We start from the raw sequence: 14126 nt of genomic DNA on the forward strand, positions 1-14126 counted from the left end.
GCCCCTTCCCCTGCAGCCCCCCGAGCCCTGCAGGTCCGGGCTGACCCAAGCAGGAAGGTGGGGAAGCCAGAGGTGATGGAGTCAGGCCCTCTCCCCGGGCAGGGAGGTGCGGCGGCCGTCTGAGCTCTGGAGCTGGGGGGCCTCCCTGGAAGTGCATCACCGTTGCCATGGAGCCTGGGCCCTTGCTGGAGCCAGGCTGGCAGGAAGGAGAGGGAAGTGAGTGTGCGGAGTGCGTAGAGCAGGGCGCCACCCAAGTGTGGGGAGGACGGAGGGCAGGGCAGGGACGGAACCAGAGGCCCCGCGAAGGAGGCATCAGGGAAGCAGTGGCCGCTCATCACGATGGTAAAGAAAGCGTAAGGAAAACCCATTCCACCACCTTGTTGGGAGTGCCTCCACCGCAAAGGGTCGGCTCTGAGCCCCGGAACCCCCCCCCAAGAACCACAGGGCCTTCGAGGGGGCCGGCCAGGGACACGCTTCTGCCCGGCACCACCCCTCCCCACCAGTGCCAGGGAACGAGCCTGCTGGCCACGCTGCCCCCCTGGGCTGGGGAGGGGCTCCCCCAGAGGCTGAGAGGGGCAGTGTGCCCCATGGTCTCGGGGCCCATCAGGCTTGGGGCAAGTTGCCCTACTTCCCAGCCTGTTTCCCACCTGCAGGGGACCGAGTACCTGCCAAACACCCAGAGCCCGTAAGAACCTGACCTGTGACCCCTGGTCGCACCCTTAGACACACTGTGGAACCCCACGAAGCAGGCAGGTCTCCTCTGGAAAGGAGGGGGCATCCCCACAGCCTAGGGGAGACACCCTAGGGAGACCCCTGGGCACACAGTTTCCTCGGGCTCAGAAACCCCTGCTGACCCTCCAGGCGGCCGGTCCCTGCACCCCTAGGCCAGAACCCCCTGCCCCGCCCACTGCCCTCACTCCAGCGGTGCGTCCCTCCCACCCCATAGCTCACTCCAGCCCTCACCTGCCGCTCAGGGCCCATGGCCGTCACCCGCCGCGCCATCCTGGCTGCCCCCCGCCATCCTGGCCCTCCCCAGCCCCACCCTCACCCTGAGCTGTCCCAACAGCAGGGCTTCTCCCCACCGCCCACCCAGAGGCCCCACGTCGGCCCTTGCGTGTCCCCCGACCCCCTGGACTGTGAGGGCAGAGCCATGTGTCCGGTGCCCAGCTCAGGCCTGCCCCTGGAGGCCACCGGTGAGCCTTTCCGAAGTGTACCAAGGACAGGCAGGAGGCAGGAAGGCCTTTTCCCCCAAGCGTGGGCGCTGCGTCCTCGGTGCCCCGTGCTGGCCTGACCCTTTGGGGAGGTACTTAGGCAGCAGTCGGGGGGACTGGACGCCACCCGGCCTCTTGCAAATCCTGCCACAGGGGTTCTCCCACCTCTGGACTTGCCCAAATTTGGCGCCTGTGGGACCTTGGCCAGAGCAGGCGTGCCTGCGCCCTCCCGGGGCCAGCGTCGGTCCCACACAGCCCCCCAGGAGAGGAGGCCCCTTCGTCTTACAGCGGGGAGGAGCAGCTCCCGGCCAGCAGCTCGCTGGGAAGGCCAGGCAGGGTGCGGGGCAGGGTCGGAAGAGTCCGGGGCTTGCCAGGGCCCCTGGGGCTGGTGTGGTCGGTCCCTCCAGCCCGAGTGCTGGGGTGTTCACTAGGTGTGCACCCGTGGGCCCATGTGCCATTCTGTGTGTGGGCACATGCAGGCTCCTGATGCCCGCCACCTCGCGTGCACACCCACGGACACGTGCCCACTCCTGAGTGGCCCACACGTGTAAACGTGTGCACGCACAGCTCACACTCTAGGCCACAGGCTGCCACTTAGCACGGCCCGCCGCCCCTTGTCCCCCACAAGGACCTTCTAGGCCACAGGCTGCCACTTAGCACGGCCCGCCGCCCCTTGTTCCCCACAAGGACCCTACCCATGGCCTCCTTTGGTGAAGCCCTGGCCCCGGGGGGGGCGCTCAAGGCCACCAGTATCTGTCCACCCCAGTCTCCCTGCTAAAAGTCCTCCCTGCAAACACCTCCGAACATCCCAGCCCCCAGCCCCGCTCTCCCACGCACCTGCAGCAGCCCCCCCGCCCCGTCCCTCCATTCGTCCCTGCCGCACCCAGCGCAGTCAGGTCCATCTCAAAGTCCACCGCGCCGGCGCCTCTGAGGATCCAGGGCCAGCTGCATGTGACCCGTGCGCACGGGCCAGCACCGGGCAGGGAGGAGCCCTCCCACGAGGCGACACTTACGATAAGCACCTGGCAGACGTGCCCACGGCAGAGCTCCGCGCGGGACGAGTAGTGCACGTACACCATCCAGCTGCCCACAGAGACGCCCAGCCAGACCAAGAAGACGTACTTGACCCTGAGGCCCGGGAGCCGGCCCTGCTGGGAGAGAGGCCTGTGAGGAAGCGCCACGTTCGGGGTGCGTGTGCCCCCTCCACCAGCCCCAGCCTTCCCGGCGGACCCCTGCCCGGGGCCAGCACCCGGCCCTGCTCCAGCCTCCGAAGCTGCCCGTCACGGAGGGGGCGTTCCTGGGCCTCGGCAGGCCCACTCTGGGGTGGGGGCAGGTGCCCAGTGCTCTCAGACTTTTACATCTCACCAGCAGGCAAGAATAAATTTCAAAATGCACGGAGACACACGGTAGACGACTCTATGTTGACCTATTTTGATGAATAAAGATATTTTACAAATTTCCCTCCTGCCTTGCTGACCTTTAACCTCTGCACAAGGTCAGGCTGGAAAATCCGCCGCCCCCTTGCCCCCCGCCCGCTGTCCTCTGACTGGTGGGCAGTTCCAGCTGAAGCAGGCCCAGCCCGGAGATAGGTATGGAGGCTGCAGTGCACAGGGCAGGCCTCAGCAGCCCAGGCGCCCTGGGAGCCTTGAAGAGACAGCACCTCGGAGACCGCGAGCAGGCGGCATCCTCCCCAGAACCAAGGGCGCACCGACAGGTGAATAGCTACGCAAAACGGGGTCTGTCCACGTCGTGGAAAATCATTCACTCTAAGAGGAAGGAATCCCAGCTCCTGCCACAATGCAGATGAACATGGAGGACACGGTGCCGAGTGAGATCAGCCCAGCGCAGAGGGACCAATCCCGAAGGATCCACTCCCAGGAGGCCCCAGAGGAGCTGGACCCACAGACACGGGGTCGGGGGTGGCGGTCAGTGTGTAATGGGACAGAGTCCAGTCTGGGAAGATGACTACGTTCTGGGGACAGAGGGGATGGTGCACAACAGTGTGAACGCACGGACACCCCTGAGCTGTGCGCTTAAAAGCGGGTAAGAGGAGAAATTTTAAGTCACGTGTATGTTCCCAGATAAAGAATAAATAAGACAGACATTTCGCGGCCCTACGGCCAGAGGCGCTGCCCCCCATGTGTGGGGGGTGCTGGGAACAGCGTCTTGGGGGCTCAGCCCCTCTGCCAGGGTTCCCCAGCTGATGTGCAGAATCACAGGCGCGGGGGGCCCAGACCCACCTGCAGCAGGTGGGCGAGGGCGTGGCCTCCCATCCAGCTACCCCTGCCCTGGCGAATCCCAGGCCGCCTGGACTGCTGTCCAGGAGCAGCCAGCTGAGGGGATGGGGTTACCAATGTTCCAGTCGGGGGGGGCCAGGCCCCAGAGAAAAGGGCTGGGACCCAGGGCCAGGAGGTGCTCCGTGCCCCACTGCTTAGCCAGAGGCTGGGGCTGGCTCTCCGGTGAAGACAGGGTAGGGGCCTCTGCTGTGGTCGTCTTTATGGCTCCTCCAGGACAGGCAGGGGCCTCCCCTCCTGCTTCCTGGGCACCAGTTCACACAGCTGGCCCTCCTGGGAGGGGCTGTAGCAGGAGGACCCCTGAGAGCAGCAAGGACTGGGGTGCGCTGGGCAGAACAAGAGGGCTGGGCCTCAGGCCCACTTGTCCTGCACCACATCTGCTTCCGTCAGATTTGTTCAAAAGGAAAAACAGGAAAGCAGAGAAACAGTGGGTGGGGGGGCTGGGCAGCGGGGGGGGGGGGTTGTTTTGGCAGGACAAGGTCAGAAGACTTCCGGCTGGCAGAGAACAATGCTGTAAGGTGGGGGTGAGTGTGGCCTTGGGGGCGCTGGCAGCCAGGAGGAGGGCAGGCTGGAGCAGCGCTGGACCTGGGGCTGAACCCGGGGTGGACTCAGGCTCTCCGAGGGACCGCAGGGCCCACCACGGACACGAGCCACACCCCAGCCAGACCCCACCCCCCAACCCCAGGCTCTCCCAGGAGACTGTCCCCACCTGGCCAGCTCTGACTAACCCGACATCCTGATCTTAGATGGGTACCTCCTCTAGGAGCAGTCCCGGACCCCCATGGGTCCTACCTCCCACCAGTGAGTGAGCCCCCAGGACAGGGCAGGTCTTACTCTTCAGTGGGTCCTATGCAACTGCTCCCCAACCCCACCTGGCCCTGGTTCCTGGTGGAGCCACTGACTCAGGGGTCAGTAACAGCCACGTTACCCAGGGACCAGCACCCCACATGCACGATGGCACCAAACCTACCTCCAGCCCAGGAGGGAAACTGAGGCTCTGAATGTGACCTGACAATAGCAGGTGGGCGGGGCTGGCTCAAACCCCTGGGAACCAGCCTGTCCTGGGTCCTAGGTCAAGCTCTGGGCCTCCCCTGCAGCAACCTGGTCAAGGTCCCTCCCTCAGGGGACAGGGGAGGGGGGCAGTGCACAGCCCACTTCCTGGGCTAGGGGTGGGCCATCAGACCCCTCAGCTCCCACCTGGCCTAGAGCTGGGCCAAGACCAGGATGCACCCTGAGGCCCCAGGTGGGCAGGAAGGGTGTCCCACACAGACACAAAACCCAAATGTTTCCTGGCTCTGAGGCTTACCCCCCCCCCCCCCGCCCCCTGCCCCGGTGGGGAGAGCTGAGGACAGCCAGGCCCGGGGCCAAGGGCACCCTGGCAGGAACCCTCTTGCCCTGGCCCAGGACAGCCTGGGGAGGCCAGGGAGGTGTGGGCTACTTGGAACAGGACTGCACCTGAGGCCATCTCGGTCATGGGGTCGGCCTGGCTCAGACCACCTAAACCAGAAGTGACAGGCTACTCAGCGGGGTTCCCAAGGCAGCCTGGGCTTCCCCAGTAGACAGCGGGCCACCGGCAGGGACGGTGACCTGTCCAAGGTCATGGTGGGGGTCAGGCACACCCCTAAGCTCGGGCTGGCTGGGAGATGACCCAGGGGTAGGTTCTGTCCTTCTGAGAGCGTTTCTATGTGTCCCAAGTTTTCCATAACAGAAAAACAAACCTTAAAAGAGGCACGGACCTGGCGTGCTTTCTGGGCCTCCGGGAGGGGTGGGGCGGTGGGGGTCCAGACCATGGGGGAGGGGCTTCTTCAGCCCCGGGGTCAGGGGCTGCCACCCCGCAGCATCCGCCGCCCCTCTGCCCGCCCCATCAACGCCCCCTCCCCAGCGCCTCCCAGCCCCGCAGCCGCCCCAGGGCCACGCAGCGCGGCGCGCAGGAACCCCGCGTCCCGCAGCCGGCCCCCTGGCTGGCCGCCGCGGCCCGCACCGAGGCCGGGCGGGCGGGCGCCTACCTGCAGGCCCTTGGAGAAGGGGCAGAAGAGCACCAGGTGCGCCAGGCGCCGCAGCCGCCGCATGGTGGGCCCCCGGCGTGCGCGGGCCCGGCTCGGCTCGGCCTCAGCCCCGCGGGCCGGCCCGCAACGGCCGCCCTCTGCCGCCGCCTCCCCGCGCGCCCGTGCCCGCGCCCGCGTCCACGGCCACGTCCACGTCCACGCGAGGGCGCACTCTGCCGGCCGGCCCGGGCGGGGGCGCGGGCGCGGGCGCGGGCGCGGGAGAGGGGCAGGGGCGGAGGAAGAGGAGGGGCGCGAGAGAGAGGAGGAGGGGAGGGACGCGGGAGAGGGGAGGGGCGGGGGCGCCGGAGAGAGGAGGGGAGCTGGGAGAGGGGCAGGGGCGAGGGAGGAGAGGAGAGGGACGCGGGAGAGGGGAGGGGTGGGAGCGTCGGCGAGGGGAGGGGGAGGAGGGGGGAGCGACGAAGGAGAGGGGCCCGGGAGGGGGCGCCGGGGAGGGGAGGGGCGCGGGAGAGGGGCAGGGGCGGGGGCGCCCGGGAGGAGGAGGGGAGGGGCGGAGGAAGCGCGGCGGGGGCGCGCGGCGGAGGGGCGTTGGGGGGAGGGGGCGCCCGCGGCCCCGCCCCTCGCACCCCGGGCTTGGGCGGCGGGGCTGTCACCGCGGGCCGTCGCGGACGCGCGGGCGGAGGGACTAGCCGGCCGCCTTTAGAGCCCCATGGGGGGGGAGGGTCGGCGCGGGGGGGCGCGGGGGGGCAAGGCCGGCAGTGGGGTCCCGCGCAGCCACCCGCCGGGCCTGGAGGAGCGGTGGACGCAGTGTGAGCGTGTGCGGGTTTCTTCCCTTTGTCCAGGGAAGCCGCTGAACTCACCTTTCTCACTGTGCGGTTGCGCCCGCGTCCGCCGCCACCTCCGGGCCCTCTCTCTTTGAGCCCCCGCAGCCCCAGCCCTGATCGTCGCCCCGCGTTCCAGAAACCGGGTGCAGCGGGGACAGCCTTGGGGTCTGGCCTGTCACCGGCAGAAGCCAGAAATCCAGTGCCCTGGTCCGTGCGGAGCCGCGCGCCGGCCCGGGCTGGGTCAGCGTCCGCCGGCGGACGTGGGGTGGCCAGGGGCGCAGCTGCCCTGAACTTTGGCGCTGGGCTTTGTGTGCAGGTGGGTGTTCCCGTCGGGCGGACGAGCGCGGGGCTCCCGCCGTGGGAGGCGCGTGGGCCGCGGGGCCTCCGTGTGGTCGTCTGCGTTTCCCTGTGGACTGACCACGTCGAACCCCCTGTAGATCTTCTTTGCCAAAACGTACTTTAATTTTTTTCCCCTGTTTTCTTTTGACTGTAGTGTTTGTTTCCTTGTTACTGGGTTTGGGGAGCTCCCCCTAACTTCCGGGTACTACTACCTTATCACACTTGATCTTAGCCAAAAGGCCGAGAGACCAAACAGGTGATCTGCAAGGGTTTTTCTCCCAGTCTGTGGCTTGTCTTTCCTAACGTTGATGAAGCCCAAGTGACCCATTTTTTCCTTTTACAGTTTGTGCGTTTCTTGTCTATGGTATCTAAGAAATCTGCCTAACCGAGCAGCGCAAACATCTTCTGTGTTTTTTTCTAGGGTTTTTGGTACAGCAGTGTCCCCCCCTTACCCGCCGTCTCAGTTCGCACGCTGGCCACGGTCCAGAAGCAGATGACCCTCCTTCGGACGGAGGCTCAGGCCCGCAGCTGCCTCCCGCTGCACCACACCCCTGCGCCCCTCATCTGCGTCCTCCTGCCACGTGGGCATCTCATCCTCTAACGGCATCCAGGAAGGGTGAGCACAGGGCCACGTGACGTTCAGAGAGCGAGACCACGGCCACGTAACTTTCCCACGGCGTACTCTTACTGTCGTTCTGCTTTCTTATTAGCCATGTTGTTACTCCCTTCCTGTGCCTACTTTACAAGCTGAGCTCAACCACAGGTACGTACGTGTAGGAGAGAACGTAGTCCGTGGAGGGATCGGCACTATCCGTGGTTTCAGGTGGCCACTGGGGGTCTGGGAACGTATCCCCTGTGGATAAGGGAGGGGGCTACTGAATTGGGTTTTGCACGTAGGTCGATAATTCGGTTTGAAGCTAACTTTTGTATATGGTGCAGGATATAGGGCAAGGTAGTATTTCGGATTTTGGTTTTGAGTTTTGGGGTGTTCCTTTGTTGGGCTTTTTTGCACATGGGTGTCTAGCTGTTCTAGCAAGTTTGTTGAAAGATGAACTCCTGTGTGATTTTGTGGCAGAGTGCCGTGTGGGACACCGCCCTGTGAGCAGCTTCCCTCCCACTCCCCCCACCGCCCGGACCCTGGAGGCGGGTTTTCAGCAAGTTCCGAGGCCAGATTCCCAGCGATGCTGCAGGCACCGCGGTGACTTCTCTGCCATCCAGGGACCCGCAGCTGCGCCCTCCCGCCAGGGTCTCAGCCTGGGGCTGGGGGGCTCCAGCTCAGCCCTAGCAGATGTCCCCATGTCTGCTCTTCAGACCATGCCTCTGTAGCAAACTTTCCCTGTGTTCCTCGCCATGTGGCTTCTGTCACCTGACGGGACCCCGGCTGACACAGGTCAGGTGCAAAAGAGGACACGAGCATTTTTTTTTTTTAAAGATTTTATTTATTTATTTGACAGACAGAGAGCACAAGTAGGCAGAGCGGCAGGCAGAGGGAGAGGGAGAAGCAGGCTCTCCGCTGAGCAGGGAGCCCGATGGGCTCGATCCCAGGACCCTGGGATCATGACCAGAACCGAAGGCAGACGCTTAACGACTGAGCCACCCGGGCGCCCCCACCAGCATCTTTATAAAACTCACCGAGACCCACTGCACCCTACACTTTGGACCACGTGGCTCACCCTCAGGCACCCAGTGTCCTCAACCAGATGGTCATTACCCTTGAACTTAGGGCCATGACGGCAGCACAAGAGAGTCCAGGTAGTTGGACCAGAATGAAGTTTAGGTCCCATAGGCCCCAGAGCATGTCCTTAGAGGAAAGAAGCCTCCTGCTCAGGAGGGTCAGGATAGAATCCCGAATATCCAGAAGGGATCTAGACGGCCCCACCCCCACCCTTTCATCCTGGTCATTACCGAGGAGGTGGTTCAACCGCCGTGCACCTCTCTGGGGGTGGCCGCGGTGCCCAGGCCAGGGAGAGGGCACAGAGATGGAGCCAGAAATCTCCATCAGTGAACTTTGGAGAAGGCTGTTCCGAGGCTCAGCAGCGGCAGGCTCCGGGGTGGCAGGACGTGGGGACCGGCCCACAGTGGGGGTCCTTTGTGATACAAGGAGCACGGCTGTCAGATTATAGGAGGGACCAGAAACACAGTGGCCGTGAGGGTGTGGCCAGCCAGCGCTCGGCTTGGAAAAGCCCAGGGACGAGGAAGGAGGCGTTGCCCACAGCCCGGAGCCGGGTCCAAGTCTGACGGAGTCAGTTTGCCCGGAGCTGGGGCTCACTGCCTGGGGACTGTGAGACAGGTGACCCCACCCTGGGCAGGAGTCCCATCTGGTGTGCAGTGACCACCTCTGCATCCGAGTACAAAGTCCGGGGTGTCGCCGGGCATGGGGCCATGAGCGACCCCGGGGGCGACAGTGGCCGACTGGGCGGTGCGGCCGCTCGGGTGGTTAGAGAGCAGGCGCCCACGAGCGACCCAGAGACGGCCAGTGGCTGTCACTCCCACAGCGCACGGCACCGGAAAGGGGAGTCTCTAATCTGCGATTTTGCGAGTGGCAAACTGGATGGTTTCCTAGGGCTGCTGTGACCGAACACCGCAGACTGAACGGCTGAAGACAAAAGGAACTGATTCTCACAGGCCGGAGAGCAGCATCTGCAGGCAAGGAGTCCCTCCACAGCCTCCAGGGGACAGTCCCTGCCTCTCCCAGCTACGGTGTTGCGGGCCATCCTTGCTGTTCCTTGGCTCGTGGCTGCATCCCCACAGTCTCTGCTTACACTGTCATAGGCTGGCTGTCCCCCTGTGCGTTCCCCCTCTGTCTTCGTGTCCACACCTTCAAAGAGCCTATTTCCAAAGAGGCCACGCTCTGAGCTTCCAGGTGGATATAAATCTGGGAGGGCGGGGACACCCTCCAACTCAGTACACAGACCAAACAGCCCAAGAGGTAATGAAAATAGAGGAACCCCAAAATAAAAGTGGCTTAGTCAGGAGAAAAGTGTATTTATCTTTCTTTTTTTTTTTTTTTTTTTTTTTTTAAGATTTTATTTATTTGCGAGAGAGAGAATGAGAGACAGAGAGCATGAGAGGGAGGAGGGTCAGAGGGAGAAGCAGACTCCCTGCCGAGCAGGGAGCCCGATGTGGGACTCGATCCCGGGACTCCAGGATCATGACCTGAGCCGAAGGCAGTCGCTTAACCAACTGAGCCACCCAGGCGCCCCTGTGTATTTATCTTTCATGTAGCGCTATAATGTACGCACGCGAGAGCGGGGAGCCCACGCTGTCCAGGAACTTAAACTCCTTCTGCCCTTTTTGTGCTGGTGTCCTCAAGACATGGTTTCTGTCTTGGAGTTGAAAATGGCTGCTCCCTGTTCCAGCGTCACCTCCACGCTCCAGCATCACCTCCACGCTCCAGCCGTCACCTCCACGCTCCAGCCGTCACCTCCACGCTCCAGCCGTCACCTCCACGCTCCAGCGTCACCTCCAGCTCCAGCCGTCACCTCCACGCTCCAGCGTCACCTCCACGCTCCAGAGTCACCTCCACGCTCCAGCTGTCACCTCCACGCTCCAGCCGTCACCTTCATGCTCCAGCATCACCTCCACGCTCCAGCCGTCACCTCCATGCTCCAGCCGTCACCCCCACACTCTAGCAAGGAGGAAGAGCAAAAAAGTGAAAAGCCTGCCTCTCCCTTTAAGGACCTGGAAATACGTACCCCTTCTGTCCCAGTCCCTGCAAGCCTAGTCACATGACCACCCTTGCTGCAGAAAAGTCTGGAAATGTAGTCTTCCTCTGGAGAGCCACGCGTCCCACTAAAACTCCAGGATGCTGGGACCCTGTGGTCTTGGGCACAAGTCACAGGAAAAATGGAGAAATGACTTAGGCCCCTGGACACATCGCCCTTCCAGATGTAGCCCATCCCACTGCCCACCTTGGACTGAGGTCAGGGGTCACGTCGTCCCCTTCAGACAGGTGTTCTGGGAGGGGTGGAGAATGGGGAGCCCAGCACATGGTGGGGATGCCATCAGGCCTGGGGAAGGTGATGTCTGCATGAAGACCTAGAGGATGAGGGACGGGGGTGGGGGTGCGGCCAGGGAGGAGCTGGGTTCCAGGACAAGGAACAGAGTGCGCAGAGGCCCAGAGGCAGCAGACTGGACCAGATAGGAACTGTATGCATTCTAGCAGGGTGTGCAGTGGGAGGTCTGAGCTAGGCAGCAGGGTCCTGAGGGGCCTCAGTGGGGAGTCTGGACCCAGAACTTCAGCCCAGAGGGCCCAGGATCCCATGGACAGCTGCACAGACCAATGGCCAGTGGCTCCGCGGGCTCACTCTGGCTGGGAAATGGAGACTGGAGCAAAGGGGTTTTTCTGAGGGCTGCTGGGGGCCCAGGACCACCTCCCTGGCAGGCTGGGCACTCCAGGCATGCAGGGAAGAAGAGCCACTATTTCAGTATGGGGGCTTCTGGAGAGGAGAGGAAGCTTGGAAGCTCTCGGGGCCCCAGGGCCAGCCCTTCAGGTCAGGGGATGGTGTGCAGGAGTCGGGGGGGAGGACGGGCTGGATACTGTCAAGAGCTCAGGGCCACCTCCCCAGGCTTGGGGCCATCTCTGTCTGCTCGGGGACGGCCAGGGCAGGAGTTATGGGGCCCTCCCGACAGCGGTCCCAGCCTGCTCCTCACTGTGTCCTCTCCTCTCATAAGGGCACCGGCTGGGATGTCAGGCCCATCCAGGCAACCCAGGGTGACGTCACCTCGAGATCCTTGGTCCTCTCTGCAAAGGTCACAAGTAAGGCCACACTCATAGGTTCCAGGTGGACACAATTCCATGTGGGGGCATCATTCAACCCACCACAATGACAAAAGCAAATTACAAAGCAGTGTGTGTAGAATGAGATGGTTTTTGTTACGAACGTGTGTGTTGTTAGTGTGTGTGTGCGTGTGAGCGTGCACGCCCTGGAATAGACATACACGTGTCTCTGTTCTGTTTCGGAAGAGGCTGGTTAGCAGTGGCTACTTTGGGGGAAGCAGAGGGCTCCTGTCCAGTTTGTAATAATATATACCTGTATTTCAGTATTTTTAAATGGTCAAACCTCGCTTGTCTACTTCAGAAGGGGGCACGAGGGAGGGAGGAAGGGCCAGCCCCCGGCTCAGCTGAGGGTCTCGCAGCTCAGTGCGTGGCGGGCAGGGCAGGGCGGGGCTCGGGTCCAGCTCTGTCCCGCGGCGGGTGTGGCTTCCGGACCTCATGGGGGCAGAGAGGGCGTTCGGTGACTGGTGACAGGGCAGAAAACCGTGTGACTGAGACAGATTGGCCGGGAATAAGCATGACTGACTATTTCCACAGTGATGACTTTGGTGTCACATGGGGATAGTTTGGCAAACTTCCATGTGATTCCATGGGATTTTTTTAGGGGCGTGTGTGTGTAAACCCTCCTCCCTGTGTAAACCCTGTCATCATTTTTAACTCATTGTAGCTGTTCGTTGTTTTTGTTACTGTGGGCTGCATCCTGTCCAGACCCAAATCCACATGTTGAAGCTCTCACCGCCCCCACGTGATGCTGTTAGGAGGGGGTACTTGGGGGTATGGGGTTAGTGCCCTTGTGAGCAGAGACCAGAGTTCTCCCCCTCCCTCTGTCTCTGTCTGTCTCCCCACCTGTCCCCACGTGCGAGGGCACAACGAGAAGGCGGCCAGCTGCAGGCCAGGAGAGTTCTCCCCGGGAGCCACCCTGACCCCACATCCTGCCTCCAGAACCCCGAGAAATAAGTGCCTGAGGTCTGAGCCGCAAGGCTGCCCTGCTTCTGTGTGGCCCAGCATCGCCCAGCGGTATGCACCTGCCCCCTCAATAGAATCAGAGTCCGCAGCCCCATTCTTGGGGGCCTGCTGGTCTGAGTGAAGTTTTAAAGGTGTTTTAACCTTGATGATACATAAAAGAAATCGTCCAACCATCGTAATAAAAATAAGCTTCCGTCTGGCCTTAGACTAGTTTTTCCCCAGCATCTTGGACTTCTTGAGGGGTATCGTGCTGGGCTGTGGCCCCGGGGGACTGGGGGGGGGTCCTGGAGCAGACCCGAAGGGTCCCAGAGAACGGGTTTCTCCTTTAGAAGGGGCCGCAGTTGATCTGAGCGCCCAGGGCCGCAGTGCCATTTTATGGGCTGCACCATGTTCTGTTGGTGGACCCTAATTTATGTAACCAGTTGCCTCTTGATGGGTATTTAGGATGAGCTTTCTCCTTCCTGAGCGAGGCTGGGTGAGTGACCTTCTGGCTGGATCCGTACCCGTTCCTTAAATATTAACTTCAGGACAGGATCCTGCAGGTGACATTCTGGGTCAAAGGCTTTATCTCCCTCCTTTTCACGATAAACACTCTGCAGAGCCCCACCCAACCGCCCCACTGGGGCCCCTGGCTAGTCCTGGGGGTGTTCAGCTGGTTGCTTCCCTCCCGCCCCTCACCCCCACCCCATTCTTCTTTCAGTCCCAGAATGCATCTGCTCTTGCCTGCCTCTGAGCTTTTGTGAATGTTGTTCGCTCTGCCAGGACTTCCACACACACCCCACCCCCACCCGACAGAGGCCCTCTGGGTCTGACAGGTCACTGGGCCCCCTGGATGCTGGGACTCCCCGCAGACCCCACCCCCACCCATGTCCGAGCTCCCTGCACCCAGGGCCGAGTCCGCCTCTGTCCCAGACCTCCCCTTGGGAGCTCAGGACCTCCAAGACTGGGACCCGGGAGAAGCTCCTGCAAGACCAGCCGGGGTTTCTGGTGGGGCTGGAGAAGGAGGGGAAGGGGAGTGGAGTGGAGGGGAGGGGCCCCAGTTAAGTCTTCAGAGGACCGCAAGCCTGGCTGACATTTTGACACAAGGTCAGAGTGACCCTGAGTCAAAACCGCATCACCGAGCTGCTCCTGAATTCCGGACCGTAGAACCATGCAAGGTTTTAAGTGTCTCTACCTTAGGGTCACCCAGCAATGGATAAGGAATACAGGAGGCTTTTAGAATTGGATGCACGGAAAAGCATCGTCCATGGGGAGACTATCCTGAGAAAAAGAAGAACAAAGGACAAGGAGTCTAAAAGGCATTTTATTTAATCTATTTATTTTTAGAGAGAGAGGGGTGAGGGGCAGGGGGAGAGAGAGAGAAGCAGACTCTGCACTGAGCGCTGACCCCATCACGGGGCTCGATCTTATGACCCTGAGATCATGACCTGAGCTGAAATCAAGAGTCGGATGCTTGGGGCGTCTGGGTGGCTCAGTCGGTGAAGCATCTGCCTTCAGCTCAGGTCATGATCCCAGGGTGCTGGGATCAAGCCCTGCATCGGGCTCCCTGCTCGGCAGGGTTAAGCTGCTACCCCTGCTTGCGCTCTCTCCACCCCCTTTCTCAAATAAATAAATAAGATCTCAAAAAAAAAAAAAAGACACTTAACCGACTGAGCCGCCCAGGCACCCCCCCCAAAAAAGCATTTTGAAGAGAACTCCTCAGCACCTGGAGA

The 14126-nt window shown here is 62.1% G+C and overlaps 1 protein-coding gene and 1 long non-coding RNA gene across 2 annotated transcripts; one reads left to right on the forward strand and one right to left on the reverse strand.

Moving 5' to 3' along the window:
* Positions 1-2094: 2094 nt before the first annotated feature.
* LOC116629394 (divergent protein kinase domain 1B-like) lies at positions 2095-5634 on the reverse strand (the record flags this gene model as incomplete). The annotated part of the gene is made up of 2 exons (XM_032399690.1): positions 5512-5634; positions 2095-2359 (listed from the first exon to the last, which is right to left on the reverse strand). Coding segments are annotated over exons 1-2 (328 nt in total), but the record flags the coding sequence as incomplete, so codon positions are not given.
* Positions 5635-6241: 607 nt separating this feature from the next.
* Positions 6242-8151, forward strand: LOC116629393. The gene is made up of 4 exons (XR_004298738.1): positions 6242-6648; positions 7093-7287; positions 7382-7434; positions 7747-8151. It is a non-coding gene; the product is annotated as an uncharacterized LOC116629393 (long non-coding RNA).
* The last annotated feature ends 5975 nt before the right edge of the window (positions 8152-14126 follow it).

The sequence above is a fragment of the Phoca vitulina genome, unplaced genomic scaffold, assembly GCF_004348235.1.
Source record: "Phoca vitulina isolate PV1807 unplaced genomic scaffold, GSC_HSeal_1.0 scaffold749, whole genome shotgun sequence".
NCBI lineage: Eukaryota > Metazoa > Chordata > Mammalia > Carnivora > Phocidae > Phoca > Phoca vitulina.